At 33.5% G+C, this 21209-nt stretch overlaps 1 protein-coding gene across 4 annotated transcripts in view; it reads right to left on the reverse strand.

Moving 5' to 3' along the window:
* The window catches only part of LOC124358899, a 59795-nt gene that overhangs the window by 33235 nt on the left and 5351 nt on the right, over positions 1-21209 (reverse strand). The window contains exon 2 of one of the 4 annotated variants that reach the window (XM_046811149.1): positions 1743-5229. The exons of 2 other annotated variants lie outside the window; for them this stretch is intronic. In XM_046811149.1, coding sequence (XP_046667105.1) covers positions 3784-5214 — 1431 coding nt within the window. In that variant the 5' untranslated portion in view covers positions 5215-5229 and the 3' untranslated portion in view covers positions 1743-3783. Of the gene's footprint in view, positions 1-1742; positions 5230-11673; positions 14090-21209 lie in introns of those variants that run through there. One more of the 4 variants, XM_046811150.1, reaches the window with a different exon arrangement.

Raw genomic sequence — 21209 nt, forward strand, 5'->3', positions numbered from 1 at the left:
TAAACATCATATGTTAATCAAAGTAATTTGGAATTACAAAGAGTAATAAATCGTGCATAATACAGGAAATATTATTTTATAAAATAAATTTGTAATTATTTGTGTAATTTAATGAAATAAAACAAATTTATATATACAACTATCCATATATTAAGTTTTGACCGTGTTGTGATGTTTAGTTTGTAGAACTCTCTGATGAGCAAATAATTTAAACCCTTATAGGTAAAAAAAATTCCGGGAATCTGGTGATGTGAAGAAAAGATTATTAATGCATGGAATTTTGTATCTTATAAAATTTGTATAATCTATTTAAAATAGCTGATGCCTATCAAAAGACAAAATCTTGCTCCCTGCGTGTGCAAGCATACTTATAGAGTAACCGTGCTCGTCTATGCGTTGACGGATTATTTGAAAAAGATACAGTTGGAATTGGTATATAAAAATCAATACATAGATGGTATGTAATTATTTATTGTTTATAACTATACCGGTTTCTTTTTCTGACGTCACTTTGAAATGTGTAAAAGGATTTTGTTAATATTTTATTTTTAAAAAGGCCTACCAAAGTTTAATATAATTCTCAAGTTTCCTAGCTTTATCTTCACTGGTTCAAAAGATGAATTTTTATTTATAAAAATCACATACAGACAGATAGACGAAAAACTAAATGTTTTGCTATATACTTTTAAATGATTTTTTTGCTCATTTTTATGAGTAGAATAAAATCCCAAAGTATTGGAATACTTCTACTGAACAACCTTTATATTTATTTAGTTTATTGAATAATTACTATTCATAATATAAAATATTTTCTGTTTTTACCAAGTAGGGCCCTGCTCCAGAGGTTTTGGACAATTATTCCATAAATTAAATCCTATAAAATAACACTAAACAGTAACAGAGTATAATGGAATGGAGCCTAGCGGCGTACTATGAAAACCTTCAAACTGGCTGACGTCATCCCACCGCCCCTAGATCCGACATCGTGCGCACGTTTCAATACAGAAATAATTTATCCTATCGTTTATAAAACTTTGTTTAGTATGGTATCAAAACATTAACATGTAGTAATGTAAAAGGTACATTTAGAAACATAATATAAAACAAACTGCGGTTTTGTGTCTCTATCGCAATTAAGAAATGAAGATTCTTAGCATTAGTTAGTGGTAACACAATTGAAGTAAGAAACACCTTATGAAAGAAAATATGCAGAGTATCAATATCTTCTCGACTTTTATAAGTTCTTATACTATTTAATGACGTCATATAAACAGAACCACGATAGTTGTCTGTCATTACGCAGTGCATTAGCCAAATTACTATACAGTGGAAGCAATTTATCAGTGCATAAAATACTAATTACAGTGTTTGTTTGGTAAAATTTGAAAATAAATAATGTTATTCTCAAATTTCAACGCACTACTATAATGTGTTTGATATCATTATTAGAGAAGGTGGCAATTTGACCGCAACAACTGTTAATAAAACCAAATCTCCTTCGGGCAATAAATTGCAAATAATCGACTTTGAAAACCGAAATTCAGCAATAAACCACTACGACATAAAACGCTATGGTGCGGAATCTACGTAAAACTATTGCCTTCGGTTAGTAGTACTTGTTATTATACACTTGATCTTATTGGTCAATGCTTGGACTTCTTCTTTACGTCCGCCCACAAGCGTAGGAGCATACCCTTGATTCATAACACAATGTGTTCACTCAGGAAATGAGAACTACCCTGTCATTGATAAAATTATGTTTATTATGTTAGTTAAACATAAAAAATATACTTTCCTTAAGGGTTATTTAGAAACACAATGACAAAACACACCAGTTTTTTACTCTAGCACGATAAGAAAAATTTAACAATGGGAACTCTTAAACAATAACATGTATTTTAGGCACTAAAATTGGTACTGTATAATCTCTGTCTTTGAGCACTAACTTATCTGTCGTTATCCTCTATGATATCGTGGACAGGAGCGGATACAGAGTAGAAATTTAGACTGTTCAAATTATTAAGTACAGTGTTCCAAAAATATGTTTTGCTAGAAATCACAAATACTGAGATAAAACAACTAAATAACAGGAGCAAAGAATAGAACCCTTCTGTGTCTGCCCCTGTCCATGACATTACATTGATTTTACAATACTAACTTCAAGTAGTTTCAGTCTAATAGACTGATACTAATTTCTACTATCATCAATTATTAATATTTTACGTACACGATTTCTACGTACAGAGTTAATTTTACATTTAAAATTATTTATAATTAAAAATACGATATACAGAGACTGTTTATGTTCCAAAAAGAAAGTACATCCAAATGCAAACTCAAATATTGGAACACATCTACAACAAATAATATATTAACATTTAAGGCATTGTAACGGGTAATTCAAAAGTCACCGTTCTCTACGTATGAACAATTAAATATAAATAAAGGAGTATTTAAATAACAACTAAACTGTAATCGATTGTTACTATTGTTCAGCTTCTTCTGTAAACAATCAACACTCACACAGTTCTTGCCAAAGAACTATTATCGTCTAAAGCTTAGTCACAAAAACAGGCAGTCAATATTTAAAACAAACAGAACGGGTGAGGTATGTTGAGTACTGTAAGTGATTTAAGAGATTGCGTAGAACATAATAAAACCAATAAATCGTATATTACGCTTTTTGCAGATGAAGATTGGTTCCACTTAAGCGGAAATATTAATAGTCATAATAGCCGATGTGAGCTTTATGAATCCTTACTCCACCGTAAAGGTTGAGAATGTGGTGTGAAATTGTTATATTTAAAGGTACTGTACTAATATTTTATTATTCCACTGTTAACCCAAATTTCTACTCAGAAATTATTAATCAGTTTGTCACTTCATTAGAAGACGGGTGTGTTTGCTGCAACGGGATGGCGCGACTTGTCACACGTAAGTTGTAACAATAGAAATACTTCGGGATATTTTTTGATGAAAGCATAATTCCAAGAACAATGTCAGACCTGTGTCCCCGTGTGATGATGAAGGGAAACCAAAACAATCTAAGAAATCTGCAAGGAAAAAATAAACAATTAAGTTACCATAGAAGAAATCTCCGCCACAATGAGCAACTAAGTCTCTACCAGATTAAATGTGTGTATAGTGGACATATTGAGCACCTGCCTGTTTTAAGACTTAGTGAATGAAAGCTGTCATTTATTCAATTTAAAAAAAATATTCTGATTAATAGATTACTTTTTGAGAGTACGGTGACTTTTGGATCAATCCTATAGTTGTTATTTACATTGTGAAAAAATTGTTGATGTGTCCAAAAAACATACGCTTTTGTTAACTCATTCAGGCTCTGTTTGTGTATTTCTAAAATTTCTGTGAAGGTCAAACGTAATGGGCTAGTTAATGTTAGTAGAGATAAGTGATAAAGAACTACCATAAAAATCTATACTTCGATTTATTGCTTGATATTAAGTATAGTTTAATTTCTACTATTTATTGAAGTTTAAATTATTCGCTTACAGCATTAAAATAATGTAACTGTATGATATTTGTACATTTGTCTGTTTTAAAGTATTAAAATTGTATTGATATCTTGTTTTCTCTCTTATTATATCTTCTTTTTAACAAACTATCTAGGGTTATTATTTTCTGTGCCGAACGTGTACGGTGATTGGTTCCTGGTTTAATTATTATTTATTTTCTATCACTTTTAAATCTATAAAACATTGTTTAATATGTATATCAATATATATTTAATTATTAAAAAATAAAAATAGGTCACATTTTCTACCAGAAATTTATAATGTAGACTTTGCGCTTATTTGTTTCCAAATCAAATTCGATAATGATCTTTTTAGTGCACATGGCATTCGTTTTTGCCATTCTCGTAGAGAGCCAATAGGAATTGTTTGGTTGGATGCTGAACTCATATCGCATCTCTCTACTACTAACTTCCAATACTTCAAAGTCTTGACCAGAACTGCGATATTGTGTTATGAATCTGTCACAAGCAACGGTAAAACTTGGGTGAGCATTAAAAGTTGAGAGTTGGTTTGTTTGTCCTGTTGAGACATTAAATTGCATGAATTTTCCACCTGTGACGTAAATAACGTTGCCGTTCAACACTATTGGGATACTTACAGCTGGCTTAATATCGATCAATCTTGTTGTTTTATAATTATAAATGCTCAAAAAGAAATAATCTTTGATAAAGATGTACGGTTCGTAGATCATGCATTTGTGTAATGTGCTCCCCCTTCCTGCCAGGCAGTGAGTGAAATCTCTAAAACGCAGCTCACTCAAGTTGTATACATACAAATGCGTTCTTGCTCTCAGATTTCTTCCTTCTTGTATATTTTCCAAGGCAACCAATACAACATCTGATGAGGGATTATGAGCATGATATAGCTTTGTGAAATAAGAATCTGGGTTACTAACTGGACAAATTACTTCTTTTAATTTTCCTCCAGTTTTGATGTTCCAGATATGTACAAGCCTCGCACTTTCTGGAGCGACCCCAATGAAATATTCACCACTAACAGTGTAAAAGTAAGATTTTAGTACTGATACAATCCTATCTTCCCTTGGGCGTCGCGTTTTAACATCATCCAGACTAAAATCTTCAGTCGAAAGTCTTTCATCGAAGTAGAATGAGTGGATCAGTGGCCAATGACTGGAAGTTACACTCATACGGAACACGGACACCTTTGATGATTGCATAAAAATGATTCTATCTTCACTTAAAAACTGGAAGTAGTCCACAACAAAGGCGGGATCCAGTTTACAAGGATTCATCAGCAAACAACTTGGCACATCCCTGACATCCCATACTTTTACTTTATTAATCAGAACCATAACCACGTAGTCATTTTTATAAAATTTTGTATGGATTTTTCCTTTATAAATACAGGCCATTTGATGAACTTTGTAGTATCCTTCACGCCAGTTGTTCCAGAGATGATTCTCTCGTATAAACCTTGCATGCCACATAGATAACGGACTGAGCGAATCGTGTTCAGTGAGCTGCAAGTCGGGCGAGACTGTGGTGTCAGTGTTCTCAAGATACTCCGCGAGTCGGAGGGTGCAGCGCCTCCGCCATATCCGGTCGTCGTTGAACTTCTCCCGCCAAGTCCGGCAGGTGGCACTACAAGCTGCCAGGTCTGCCACTGAAAGGTAACGACCGATCTCCGCGATCATCTCTCCCGGCAAGCTCTCCATCTTGGGAGACTCCCACTGCAACCAAAGTCATAGAAAAGTGTAAACCTATGACTTCACAATTGTCAGTAGAATTGAGTAATAGTGCAGAGTACACAAAACATCAAACGGCTGGTACACCTTGAACTATCTGGATCGTTGTCTAATTTGAATAATTTTAAACCTTAAGCGATTGAGGAGTTTCCTGGACAGAGGCAAATCGGCGGAAGAACAACTAAACCTTTATCAACGTATTAGCGCATACAGTATGAAATATAGCTATAAACAGAGTAAACACATGCACTTCCTCTCCAGAACTCTCGTTTAAAAAAAATATTTTACTATGATTACAGTAAAACATGAAATTAAAGTTACGAAACTAACAAAGCAGTAAGTTCCAAAACGCAGAAACACAATCACATCCTCTTCACAAAACTTTAGCTAACACTGATGTGAGTAACCAAGTGATCATTCTACGATGGTCAAGCTTATGCCAAAAGACAGCCATGGATGTCGACGTACCATGCTTACTGAACGTTTTAATGTTAAAATACAGGTAGACTTTTCATAAATAAAGTACAGGTACTTTTTTCGTTTCCTTATTAAACTGCTTGTTTATGTAGTAATATTTTGATCCTTTCACCTTGGAGTTGTACATCTTTATAATGACAAATTACATCAGTACTTTTTGATAACATTAATGTGTAATAGACAAATGCTTTAAACACTTTGTTCATATTCAAAATATAAAACATATTAAATCTCTTATGTATTTCTACACCATTTATTTATATAGTGATTCTTTATTGAAGAAAAATGTCAATAAATTTGTATCACCTTTGAAGTTGGCCTGCACATATTGGCCTTCTTATTACATCTTAGTGTAATCGTTGCGTTGTTTTAGGTTAGTTTTGACAATATATACGTTATTACTTAAAATTGATGTCCAATTTTAAAAGTAAATAATCGTATAAAATGTATTTGTTTTGTGAAATAGTATATTAACAAATCGTAAAAAAGTAAGGAAAGTCTTATTTTATCAGGTGAGCTAACAAGGCCACACAATTATCATCGTGAGAATGTACTTTGAAGAGGAGTCATCTTCAACCATGAACTGTACAACTGGTTGTATTTAAATCTCGTAATTAAAGATGACAGAGAAAACTGAGAAAATGTTTAATGTAATTGCCTTAACAATATTTTGATGTCATGACAATGCTAAAGTTAGAAGACTTCCTGAAGTTGCAGAACGTATTTCTTCAAGAAAACATGTATTGTTGGATCCCAAGTATTCACAAGGATTAAGACTGATTAATTCAGTAACTACCAATGCAAAATATTAAGATTGTCTTATTTTAACAACAACAATAATAGTAATAATACAATGAAACCAAAACAATGTGTAACTAATGCGCTAGGTAAAAATTACTATAGCTAACAAAATTACCAATCAGTACTATTATTTATTAAGTACCGAAAATTACATATAACTCGGTTAGAAGAATCGGTTAGAATTTGATCCTAATTTAATAAATAAATTCGACAGTTGGTTATGTTAGAGGAGCATCTGAGTAAATCTTTAATCGAAGAAGAAAATTCGGAATAAATTTAGGACAATAAACCTAATGAAAATAAGATGAAGCGTATTAAATTACGATGGTTGGAAGTTGACGCTTTTTGACAGAGTTAGGCTTCTAGATCTCTGTAAGAGCCTACCTATTTCCTTGATCAGAGTGAAAAAACAGACTCAACTATGGCACTAGAAATATTTTAGACCGTGTAGATAACAACCACAGTAGGTATACCGTTGATAGCCGATATAGGCTTCTTAGACCTAAATATGTACATGTTTTCTTGATCGGGGCAATAAAGTACTATAATCATTTCACTCTCCGACATTAAGGGTCCCAAAAACAGATTTTCAGGTTTAAAAATTAATTCAAAAAGTATTGTGAGATTTAAATAGGCTCTATATATATATATATATATATATATATATATATATATATATATATATATGTGTGTGTGTGTGTGTGTGTATGTATATTATATTATATTTATATACAAAAATAGTTTTAACTAAACAGCTAATAGACTATTAAACATTTTTGGAGTTCACTTCATTAATGTAAAAAATTTTCAAAATGGTCCGACGAATTAGATCTTTTATGTATTTATCTTTAGCAACAATAGGGGGGGGGGTGATGAGCGGTGAAGGGGGGCGCGGCAGCGGAAAATGACAGGGCCCGCCAGTGCTGAGTACGGTCCTGATGGCTACACGTCACAGTTTGAACTCACCATATTTATGGATCTTCTTCCATTATATCATCCTTATATAATTCAGAGCATAGAAAAGTCCTTGAAAATGTAAATCGTGCCTGTTTGAAAGAAGTAGTCATATTACAATAAATGTAAAGTATCCAAAGAAAGCCCTACATCTAAAAAATGGGGGTGTATTTGTATACTCATATACGGGAGTAACAATCCTACATAATCCAATCTACCTCGCATAAAACTGTTTTTTCTTCCAGTTCAGTTTGGAATTTTGACCATAATGTATTTTCGAGCAATAAGTACGGTGTCGGTTGTCATATCAAAGAAAATTGGACTACTCTCTCGATAAGTTTGAAAAAGAAAGATGAGTATGAAAGTCCAGCAGATAAACATTAGAAAGCGATAAGTTAGGCCTAATTATTTCTTTACTAGTGGTTTTTCCTATTTGGGTAAATTTTGTTTCATACTAAATGAATGGAAAATAAGTAAATATTTTGATGGTTGTATTGAGTACCACTCCTTTTAGGGGGGTAGGCTTTATTTAACACTCGTATTTTAACATAATTTGAATTACTAGTTGCATATCATAAATTGAATTAACCTTGCTTGGAGTGCGGTCGTAAAAACTAGTAGAGGAGCGGTTACGATATAAAATGTGTATTGTAAATGTTTTGTTCTTTTATTTTTGATTCAGAAAACCAAATAATTAGTAGGTTGGCATTTTAATTTATAATTACAGGTAGTTTTTGTTTTCAACAAAATAATGTCGAGATGAAGTATGTTTTGTAATCTAAATTCCAATTTATTTTTATGATATTTCTAGAGTCTTCAAGATGAGTGTTGCAGTTTAAAGAGTTTGCATTTTGCTATATTAATTCCATGCGTCTCTTGCAGAAGAATATTACTAAGGGGACATTCGTTATTAATGGTTATTTATCCTCTGGTATATTTATCCATTGCCTGGAGTGAATAATCCAAGTCAGATCACAAATGCTGGCCAGCATTGCAAGACACGGTGGGTTGCAGCATTTCAGGCGACCAACGGAAGACAACCTCTCGACAAAACAGTACCTATCAATTTTAATAGGTTGATAAGATAACGTTTGACCACTGAACCGAAGCAACTGTAAGCTTACAATGCTTGTTATTGTTTAATACATACAATTGATAGCCCGTCCATAGAATTCAAAGTTACTTCGTAGTATATCCCATTTAACAGAAAACCTTTCCGAGTAGTAGTGTTTCTCTTCTGCAAAACACTTCAATACCTAACCCTTTTGTTTTTATTGGCACAATTGGAAACTAATAGGTCCAAAGGTTGGTATATTTCCACCTGAATAATTATATCTTGATATGAACAAACTATAGTGACATAATTGGGCAGACTTACATACACTTAAATACAAAGATTTGCCAATATCAAATCAGAATTGCAATTATATGTTTCATGACATTACTAAAGATAATTTCAGCTAAAATGAAAACAGATTTAAATAAGTAGAAATATCTCAATTTGACGTTGAACTCATTTTATAAAACATTTAAACTTGGTATTAAAAGTAATAAAACATAATAAACATGTAATTGAGTTAGAAATGCTAACCAGCGTGTAAATTAAGTCCTAATACGCCTGGATATATACCAAACGAATTGAGATATCGAAACATAATCTTTGCCATCCCCATTAAAATACTGTTTTGTACTTTTTGGAGACTTAACATATCCTCCCCTTATCAAAGGAGGACTGAGGGTCTCTCTCTCTCTCTCTCTCTCTCTCTCTCGTTTGAGATGAGGTCCAATATGCTACGAGCTTTTTGTTTCCCCGTAAAACAGCCGTAAGACCTAACCCTTTGTGTTTATTTCCGTTAATAAAAAATAATAGGTCCAAAGATTTGTATATTTATACCTGAATAATTATATCTTGATATTAACACATTATATAGTTACACTTAAATCATAATTAATGCGAAGAATTGCGTAGTGGATAGCCCTCATTTTTATCTCTTGCCATTAAATCAAGATTGTAATTATTTGTCTCATAACGTTCCAAAGGAAATTTCAACTACAAATTGAAATTTGTAACACCGGTCGCAGTGAGCGGGTGTCAATTCCGAGTTTATAGAAACTCGAAAATGGTTGGAAGCGCCTGCTTTAGCACCTCCAGGTCATAGCACCCTCTCGCACGTTATCTAAATTTGACGTCTCGAGAAAGGGCGCGAAATCAGCGCAGTGGCCGTGTCCACGCCCTGAATAAGCATCCCCTTAGAATAATGAGGTCCTTATTCAGCGCCTTAACCGTGTCCATGTCCTGATTTAGAACCTAATTCTTGTATTTGCAATGATCACGGGTTCGCTGCTCTTAGGGCATTCAGCCCGTGCCCCCTCCCAGCGTTCCTGATTGAAAATGGTACACATATACAATGAGAGTCTCATATTAACTCTATCGAAAATTAACTCTGGTTACTTTGGTCTCATGGGTAACCTATCTGGCAACGCAGAATTAACAAATTGGTAAATTAAGTATTTATTACTTATCAACACATGCTGTGGAATGATATTGCGGAATTGGATGATTTTATAGGAAGCTTTGAATGACTGTAAACTATACATGAGAAATAAAGTAATAGTACAAAACAGTACCATTAAAAGTACATTCTTGTTGTCATATAAACATATAACCAATGCAAATCTTCAATTAAAGATTTTAGGTTCTCACTAAAAATACAAATCCGAAGTTCGTAAATAAAGTTAACACACAGTAGATACTTTAGTGGATAGGATTCTGCGCTTACACTCAATAATGGGAGTACACAAAAATAAGTTATATTTTTAACTAAAATTAATTTTCTTTCTTAATAAATTAACCCCTGACTTAACTTGACTCAGATAAAATATTGATTTAATATTTCGTTATCTTAACAAGAACTATTGTGACTATACAACGTAAGTAAGTCGAGATTAGTTAAGAGCTCTTCAAAACCGACTTTTTAGGTTAGTTTCTGTATTAAAAATCTCATATATCAGTGCTATATTCTTGAATAATTGGAATCTTTCAACATAAATACAGTTCATGTAATCTGAATGGGTAAATCACAGTTAAATTTGGCACAACTACCACATTATGCTTTACGGTATGCGTAAAAAGTAATTTTAATCAGCACTTTTCAAAACTTTTGTTGTCATTTGGCTTATTTCCCACAGTCCTGCTGTGAAGACGAAATATCTGTAATTTGGTTATATGACGTGTACTAACAAATGCATGTTACATTATTGCAATACAATTTATTACAACCCTTTTTTAATGGTTGCAAAATACTTTTATATTCATTTTTATATTTACCTTGACTCTTATCCATCATGCCTTCTTTTATTAAAATTATATTCCCAAAATTGTAATTGTAATTTTGCCGAAAAAAAACTGCAATATTTTAAATCTGTTGCAGTCGTAAAACTGGTTAAATTATGACAACTAAACGCTGCTAACGCAGACACTAAAAGTCAATAATAATTTGTTTTAATTGAAAAAAAAACTTGTATTAATACTTAAGGGAAATAATTTAACCGTACAAAATACGCACAGTAAGCCAAAAGATAAAAAAAATGAAACCACGATTAAGAAACCTATTGGTATCGTGGGTGTTCTACTCTGTTGAAGAGTTTATGATGAACCGCTGGGAAGGAATTTGAAATTAATTGGTTCAATCCTTTAGTTTTGTTCTAGATTGTAATCAGCAACTGTTTAATAAATGAAATAAGGTATAACACAATATGAATAAACCTTTTTAACACTTTTTTTAAACTTTTATTTTTCTTACGATGTACATTTCGAAATCTGTGATTTCATCTTCAGGTACTTAGTACCTGAAAAAAGTGTTAAAAAGGTGTATTCATATTGTGTTACACATATTTAAAAAACACTTTTCGAGGCTACATCTCTAACATGAAATAAGGTGTCTCAATTTATTTATACAGTTGAATTACACTTTATTAAATGTATATCGAAGATTGTATAAAGTCTTTTCTTAAATTGTGAACGCAATCAATATTTATTATTATTATTATTAGGCCTAACCTCTTTGAACGGTTCAGCTCTTACCATACTAGGCTATTTGGATCTGATCGGCAGGGTCATTCTACCAACCATCGTTCATGAGCACATGCCTGTTTTTTTACACTATGTATTGAAAGGGAAATAAATACAGTTCTAAGTTAGTAATAAAATTACTTTTAATTTGGTAATAAAATATAGTTATATAAAAGCATTATTTAAAAGGTAATGAAATGTTGTTTTTAACACAGTAGCCCATATATGTAACACATCCTTTTGGCATTAACTAGCACTAACTTATCCGTCCGTATTCTCTATAATATCCTGCACAGGAGCAGATCCAGAGTAGAAATTTAAAAGTCTGTTCCAAACATTAAGTTACAAGGTTATTCAAAATATTCTAACAGATATGGTTTGCTAATAAAATAAAATAATTGGAAAATACAAGCTATTAGGAGCAAAGTGTGGCCCCCTTCTGAACCTGCCCCTGTCCATGACACTTTTCAAAATTATATTACCAATTATTGTAAGACAAAGTAATTTCAGAATACTGAGTTAAGCTTGATCTTAAACATAGTTTATGTTTTAAAATAAGTATTTAGAAAGAAAACGAAACTAATGGTATGCTAATGCTAAGAAAAGAAATGACATTACACTACAGCTAGTTATTGCTAAGATTCAGTAAAAAAACTTCCAGTGTTTCAAATTTTGCCATCGAGCCTTACGTTAAATAAGGCTTAACATTTTTATGGCTAATTATACAATTACTTGCTTACAACAAAACTAATATTCAAGAGTAAGAAGTTCTACGTATTTTGTTTAAAATATTTTAAAAAAACCAACATTTCTTACTTATAAAATATTTAAAAATGAAATAACACATTTAAAATTATAGATAAATATACTTGTGTCAAGATAATAAAAAAGATATCTTGATTTTTATATCATTATTAACTATAATATTTCGAACATTTTTTCGTAAATTATAGTTTTATTACAGTGAACATGTGTTTGGTGATTACTTAAATTCTAATAATATATTGTTTTGAAATTATATTTAAAAATAATGAAGGTACACTAATCTTAAAAATCACATGCACTTATTTTACAGCACATATATTTGTTGGTAACTCATATTCTCTACCAGAAATTCAAGATATAGATGTTGTGCTTTTTATTTCGCTCGTTGGATTCGATCATTATCTTTTTAGTGTACATCCTGTTCGTCATGGCCACTCTATCCGACCACCAGTAGCGGTTGCTTGACTCGAAATTAAAGTGACGCCGCGCCTGTCTTCTGCCAACTTCCAAAACCTCAAAGTCTCTGAAACTGAGCACTTGGGTTACAAATCTGTCACAGGCAATGAAGTACATAGAGCACGCGTTAAAACTCGAAAGCTGGTTAGTTACGCCGGTGGAAACATTAAATCCCCTCAATTTTCTTTCTCTGACGTAAATAACGTTGTCATTGAAGAGTATCGGGTTACTTAAAGCAGGCTTGACATCAACTAGAGCTGATGTTTTATAATTGAATACACTCAAATTAAAAAAGTCTTTAATGAAGACGTACGGATCATAGATCATGCACTGGTATAAGGTATTCACCCTTCCTAATCGTGTTTCTACGAATTCTCTAAACACCAACTCACTCGCGTTGTACACGTAAACGTGCATCCTTATCATCAGGCCCCTGTCTTCTAGCACTTCCTCCTCGACAACCGACAGGACATCTGGTGACGGCTTATAAGAGTGGCATAGAGTTATGAAGCAGGAATTTGGGTTACTGACTGGACAGACAACCTCCTTAAGTTTTTCCCCAGTGTAGATGTTCCAGACGTGTAGAAGTCTTGTATAACCCGGTGCGACCCCCACGAAGTAATCACCAGTAATAGTGTAAAAGGACGATTCTGGCACTGTTATAATCGCGTGTTCACTTGGCGACAGTGCAGCCTCTTCAGTAAAATCTGCAGTCGAAAGTCTTTCGTCGAAGTGAAATGTGTAGATTAATGGCCAATGGGTTGATGTTACACTCATACGGAACACCGACACCTTTGATGATTGCACAAAAATGATTCTGTCCTCTCTTAAAATCTCGAAGTGGTCTACATACACGGTTTTATCCAAATCACAAGGGTTGGTCATCAAACATGTCGGCACATCCCGAACATTCCATAGTTGTACTTCGTTATAAATGATAATCACCAAGTAGTCATTACCGTAAAAAGAGGCCAGGGTTCTTACTTGATCAATACGAGCCATTTCATGACTCGTGTAGTTTCCTTGACGCCAGTTGTTCCACAGGCGATTCTCTCGTATAAACCTTGTACGCCACTTACACAACGGACTGAGCGAATCGTGTTCAGTGAGCTGCAAGCCGGGCGGGACTGTGGTGTCAGTGTTCTCAAGATACTCCGCGAGTCGGAGGGTGCAGCGCCTCCGCCATATCCGGTCGTCGTTGAACCTCTCCCGCCAAGTCCGGCAGGTGGCACTGCAAGCTGCCAGGTCTGCCACTGAAAGGTAAAGACCGATCTCCGCGATCATCTCTCCCGGCAAGCTCTCCATCTTGGGAGACTCCCACTGCAATCGAAGTTACAGATATTTGTAAAACATGATTTCACTTTGCTCAGTAGAAAGTGTTCCTTATTGTAACTGTGTACACAATTATTATTGACCCAGTGATCTGGTAACCAACTCTTTCAAAAAAGTGCAAATCATCAAAATGACGCTCTTAAATCAGTACAGGTTATACTTGATGTTTTTTTGAAATTTCAACATTTACATTATTTCGTAGAAGAGAATTAGGTAGCATCTTTTAGTTGCTTTTGCCATTTAAAAATCACCTTGATGAGTTACTAAATTGTCAATATAACGTATAATAACTCTAGAATGAGGAGCCCACATAACATTTTCAATGCAATTGAACAGAAAGTCTTTGTAGAACGTAACCCTCGCGCTGAAGAAGGGGGCTGTTTTTTAACTTGCTGACTCTACGACGGAAAAAAAATCTTCCTTTTTATGACCATCACAACATATCGTTGTCTAAAACCCCGGAGCCTCTCCTCTTGATTTAGGTCGTCTTCTTGGACACCAACCCCGAGTATCCGACACTCTTAAGAAGAAGGGCCTAACTCGGACGACGCGAAGAGATTCAGGGAACTGCAGTGATACCAACAAGACATCACTCCACAGGCAATCTCAAAAACTGTTTTCAAGATCATCATGTCCGGATAAATGTTTTAGGTTAAAGCCGTTTGCAGACTAGAGCTCATACAGAGTATACGTGTTTCATAGTTAGTACCGAACGTGGCTTTTTCGGGGACGCGATTGTGTCCTGGAATTCGATCAAGAACCGCAAAACATTGCTATACGAATACACTTACACATTGTAAATAATATTAATTATGATTATTATTACTAGGCATAAATACGCCATACCACGTGTCGTAACAGGATTCGCTAAGGACAAATCAAATCTAAAACTCATTTCATCTCGAGATGCGGCAAAGAGATAAGTGGACAGGCACTCATACAAAGAAGTTTACACAAAAATTAAGCATCATAGAATACATTCTTGTAGAAATGGAGTTTATTGCAAAATTTTCAGTTTAGTTTCTTTATATAACTTGTCACGTATTTTTCTGTCTTTCCGCACGATATTTTAAAAACGAACTGACCTATAAACCCTTAACTGTTGATGAGCTTCGTGTCTATACGAGGAGTTTGTACGGACAGACAGAAAAATATCAAATGCAATCAAATGCTAGAAAAGGTTTGACTGGAGTTTCATTGTGTTGTGGATGTTTTAAAATTTAAAGCAGTACTTTGATAATATTGCTATACATGACGATACATTGCTATATATGGCAAAATAAAACATTTGATTTGATGAAATACCCCACGAATGATATGCTACGCTAACGCTATAAAACTATTTTTCAAAAGTCATACGCTTTTAAAGTTTTACTAAAATTTGATTAGTCACAATTATTTATAAAAGTCTTTCACAGTTTACATTTGTATAATATTGAAATATTTTTTATTAATTATTTGTTTGACTAAGCATGTCTTAAACTATAATAATGTTTATTTAAAATTAAATTACAAAGAAATATAATAAGAACGCCATTTTAATAAAATAAAACTAAAACCAATTAAATGCAATAATAATGTATACCAGAATGATATTTGTGCAGTTTAAAATCAGACAGATAGATATAAAGACAAACAGAAGTGAAGTTTATCTAGTCCCCGTGCTTATTATCAATAAAACTACATTATTATTATTAACATGATAAACAAAAATTGATTTTTAAATATGTTTGCTAAGTATTAATTTAGAGACCGGTTGAACCAATTCGGCTAATTCATTTTGTAAAATATTCATTGAAATCCGAGGGAGGTTTCTATAAAGAGAAAGATCTGCAATATTACCTGGAATATTTTAGAATTCTGCAAAATGGTCGTTTAATATGTTTTATCAAACAGCTGTTGACACTTTCAGCTATAATTAATCAAAGAAATATTTGCCTACACTTGAATTTTAGAACAGTTATGATGGGTAACGTAATGAAGACAACATATAAGAAGCTAATATCAAAATTTTATTCCAGATTGTACCACTTAATCAGAATACAAACAAATCAGTGAATGTTTTACATAAGGTACTCGAGCTATTATGATACAACATTTTACAGTGGCTTAATGAACGGAGATGAATGAACACTAACAAGCCTTATCAAGATATTCTTTCCCAGATTAGAGTCCGAAAAACAACAAGCCGTATATAACGTAAAACCTAATAAACGATTGTTTTTAAATTTTCCATGAACTTCCTAGAATATTCCCCTTATAACGCAAGTATATGTATTTGACAGATATTGGCTTCCCAGCGAATCATATGTATATAATTTTTATTTATCGAGATAAAAAGGCAAATACTATAGGACTGGAAATATATTATAACGGTAGTAGCTTTTTCTCCAAAGTAGGTTTACGAGACCTAAATATGTATATTCTCTTGCTCGAGGCAATAATGTAAACTCAACTGTGACAACATAAGTTTATATATATATACAGGGTGAGTCTGACCACCCGTGCAGTATTTACAGCTGTCTTAGTAAACTGACTCCCAAACTTTTTCTATCTCTTTTCTCCATAATTTGGCCTCTCCGAATCTGTTAAAATTATTTTTAATTTTGAAAAATGCCCCTAAAGGGCCCAATTTGGGGGGGTAGGGGTACTTTTTGGGGAAATTTTCAAATGTAAAACATGGGTCGTGTGATACATCAATTTAAAGGTCTTATTACACCGAACATTTTGGCGCAAACAAAAAGTTAATTATCTTTAACCGTATGTACAGGGTGTACCAAAACGTTTTGAAATAGGACTTTAAAAATAAAGTACCGTGTTACCCTACCTACAATTACGGAACAGCTCCAGATTTTTTTCCTAACTTGCTATTGACCTATTTTTCAATGAAATATGTGGTACGGGCATTTTTCACTGGATTTTCTAAATTTCAAAAATATTCAAAATTTAAGAACACAAAAAAATCCTAACACTCAAAATTCTTAAATAGCAACATATAATAAATTTTATATCAAATAAAAGGTCTTTTTAAAACAAACTTTTTTTGTATTTAACTTTTTTCCCTATCTCTTACTGTTTCAAAAATGGCAGCCGAAAAACTGAATTACGTATGTCTGTTTACAAAATGTAACAAATTAATTTTAAATTATATGAAATAAAAATATGTCCTTTAATTTTTAATTTGCTTAATAGCTCTGAATGACCTCTGAACTAGCCATAATCTTACCTTTCATTGATTTTGCTAGTAAAGGTGCTCGAATTGTAGTCCGTCCATTTGCTAAACACAGTTCTAATCTGGAACTTAAGCTATCTACAGCTCGCAACACTTCTTCGTGGCTGATTGATTTATAGCATTCCGGATTCGCTGCATCATATCTTCGGGTGTTGTCGGTCGTAAAACATAAACTAAGTCTTTCAGCCTACCCCAAAAGTAAAAGTCCATACAGGTCAAATCAGGGGATCTTGGTGGGTAGTTAACTGGACCAACCTCTTCCAACCCATCTTCCAGGATATTGTTCATCAAGCGTTTGTCGCACGTTGTGCGAGTAGTGAGCCGGAGCACCGTCGTGCATAAACCACATATTGCCAACAACTTCGTCAGGTACATCTATTAATAAGTTAGGCAAGTGATTAATTAAAAAATTGTTATAAGTCTCTCCATCTAGGTGTCCTTCAAAGAAAAAAAGGACCTACAATTTCTCCTACCAACAATACCACACCAAGTATTCACAGTCCAGTACCTCTGGTTGTCAACCTCTCGTATCCAGTGGGGATTCTCATGAGCCCAGTACCTCATGTTGTGACGGTTAACTTCGCCGTTGCTCCGAAATGTAGCTTCGTCACACCATAGTAGATTGCGAAAAAAATGGTCATTTTGTAAGCAACTTTTCTCTTGCCCACAAACAAAAATTCATTCTTTGAATGCCATCATCACCATGAAGTTCTTGGTGCAGGGACATCTTGTAGGGATGCATTTTATTGTCTTTCAGGATCCTCACCACTGAACTTTGACTCATACCAGAATCAATAGCTTTCTTCTGGAAGAATCATTTGGGTTTAGTTGCACTGCCGCCAATACTTCTGGTGCCCTATCACTTCTTACAGGCCTTGCAAGCGTTTTTCCCTTATTGCTGTCAGGCTGTACCTGTCCTGTTTCACGAACTCGAATAGCAAGTCTTTGAAAGGCCATTCGTGACTGAGGTTCTCTATTTGGAAACCGTTCGGCATATACCCTCGCAGAAGCCACATAGTTTTGAAAACATTCGCCTAACACCATTAGCATATCGAATGCCTCTGCATTTGTGTACGGCATTTCGAAAAACCACAAGCTGTCCTTAACAGCAGACACCAATGAACTGACTAAGGTAGCCTTATCACATTTGTCAGATAAAGATGTCTAGCCAGCTTACCGCAAGTGATAAGCCTGTTGAGGGTGGTACAAAGTACCTTTCTAGTCCAAGACTGCATTGAGATTGTGCATACATGAATCAATGTTATCTTTAAAAGATAACATGGAAACTACTACAAAAATATTGGGGCCACATTAGAAAATTAAAACATGCTTAATTTTGGCCTGATTTCATAACAAATTCTGTTTATTTAATCACAAAAACCTGTTTGTTCAAATAAAAATAATTTGTTACATTTTGTAAACAGATATATACGTAATTCAGTTTTTTCGGCTGCCATTTTGAAACAGTAAGAGATAAGGGAAAAAAGTTAAATACAAAAAAAGTTTGTTTTAAAAAGACCTTTTATTTGATATAAAATTTATTATATGTTGCTATTTAAGAATTTTGAGTTTTAGGATTTTTTGTATTCTTAAATTTTGAATATTTTTGAAATTTAGAAATTAAAAATCCAGTGAAAAATGCCCGTACCACATATTTCATGGAAAAATAGGTCAATAGCAAGTTAGGAAAAAAATCTGGAGCTGTTCCGTATTGTAGGTAGGGTAACACGGTACTTTATTTTAAAGTCCTATTTCAAAAACGTTTTGGTACACCCTGTACATACGGTTAAAGATAATTAAACTTTTGTTTGCGCCAAAATGTTCGGTGTAATAAGACCTTTAAATTGATGTATCACATGACCCATGTTTACATTTGAAAATTCCCCAAAAAAGTACCCTACCCCCCAAATTGGGGCCCTTTAGGGGCATTTTTCAAAATTAAAAATAATTTTAACGGATTCGGAGAGGCCAAATTATGGAGAAAAGAGATAGAAAAAGTTTGGAAGTCAGTTATTAAGACAGCTGTAAATACTGCACGGGTGGTCAGACTCACCCTGTATATATGCCCGTACTCCATCGGGACTAAGGGGCAAACTCAACTACGGCACATATCTGAGACGTGAAGTATATGAAAAGGGCTGGAGGAAAACCTCCTTTGTGGTCGAATTACGTTTCCAAAACTATTTGCATTCTCTTGATTTGGGCTACAAGTCAAACTTATATGTGGCATTTAAAATATAATTAAATCTGAAAAGAAAAGTTCATGCACCTGATATGCGAATCAGTTCCTAAACTTTTATACTCTTAACCATGAACGCTGAAATAATATGTAACTGAAGTATGCCTACTTGGGTTTGAAAAATATATAAATAAGTGCCTTTACTAAGTATTGCTTTTACTTTGATTTTGAAATTTGCGTGCGAAGCCGCGGGTAACAGCTAGTAAAATATAACATTATAGGGCAGTAATATTTGTCATTACGTGTGTTCAACGTTTGTAATACTCCGCTGATTTCGCTGGTTTTAAGTATAAATTGCCGTACTGCCAGTACTCTACTACTACTACTACTACTACTACCACTACTAATACTACTACTACTACTACTCTCCACACAAGTATAGATGTAAAACATTATATAACATATATACAACATTATTATATATTTATAAAGTGTAGCTTGGTTTTTCGTTTAGGCATATAAAGCAATCATTTAAAAACAACAACTTTCATTTTGTTGCTGTTAAGATCGTAAATGGTTACAGGCACTTTAGAAAATTAATAACTCGGAAACTTTTAATCCGATTAAGACCATATTTATATACAAGATAGAAATGGTTAAAAATGTGCAGATTTGGACTATGTAATTTTAGACTTTATTATTAGGTGAAAACACTTGCTATTAAATTATTATCTTAATTTTTATTTTTGATTGGATTGTTCAAAACATTCGGAGTTAGTCGTGTTATTTAGATCGAAAAGCCATTATCTTGGGCGTGTAATTTTATATATCAGTTTTTAAATCATTTAATGTTCAATTCAGATTTACTTTAGTAAATACTCTGTTCGTTTGAATCCGCAAACCGCCATGTTCGAGAAGCTTTCTGTGGATAATTCCAAACGTTATAATAAAACAAATAATATTTTTGTGAAGTGGATTGTTAGTATTGTGCCCAGGGGCAGTAATAAGTTCTTAATGTATTTAGTATTTAATAGAGTACCAACTTAAGTATAATCGAGGAATATTATGAAAATATTGCCCACCATAAACGACAACCATGCCAGACCATAAGGGAATATATTTATAATTTTTGAACTATTGAATATAAAACAGTAAAACCATAGGCCTACACAACAATGTTGTACATAAATTTATCATTTTTTTGTCAGTACACAATTTACCACAATATCAAGGAACGGCAGTCAAAGAGTAGCTAGGAGTATAATGAGTAAATGAGTGTATGGTTCGAATAATTCATCAAATTAATTGTCTGTATTCATGTTCAAAAGGAACCTGTGAACTAATCTTAAGTCTCTATGGCTTTATTATCGAGAGTTATAGATCAGTCATAGATGAACGGACAGAATAACTCCTGACCATTGACCTTTTGACCTTAAAATAAACTCTTCTTTCTTGGACTAAGAGGAATCCAAGTATTCGAAGTTTCAAAGTTTCTGAGTCCTCTCTATCGAGTTATAGCTCAGTCAGACAGACGAATGGGCAGAAAGCGTAAGGATTGACCTTTGACCTTTTGACCTTAAAATAAACTCTTCTTTCTTGGACTAAGAGGAATCCAAGTATTCGAAGTTTTTTAAAGTTTCTGAGTCCTCTCTATCGAGTTATAGCTCAGTCAGACAGACGAATGGGCAGAAAGCGTA

The sequence above is a fragment of the Homalodisca vitripennis genome, chromosome 4, assembly GCF_021130785.1.
Source record: "Homalodisca vitripennis isolate AUS2020 chromosome 4, UT_GWSS_2.1, whole genome shotgun sequence".
NCBI classification, from domain to species: domain Eukaryota; kingdom Metazoa; phylum Arthropoda; class Insecta; order Hemiptera; family Cicadellidae; genus Homalodisca; species Homalodisca vitripennis.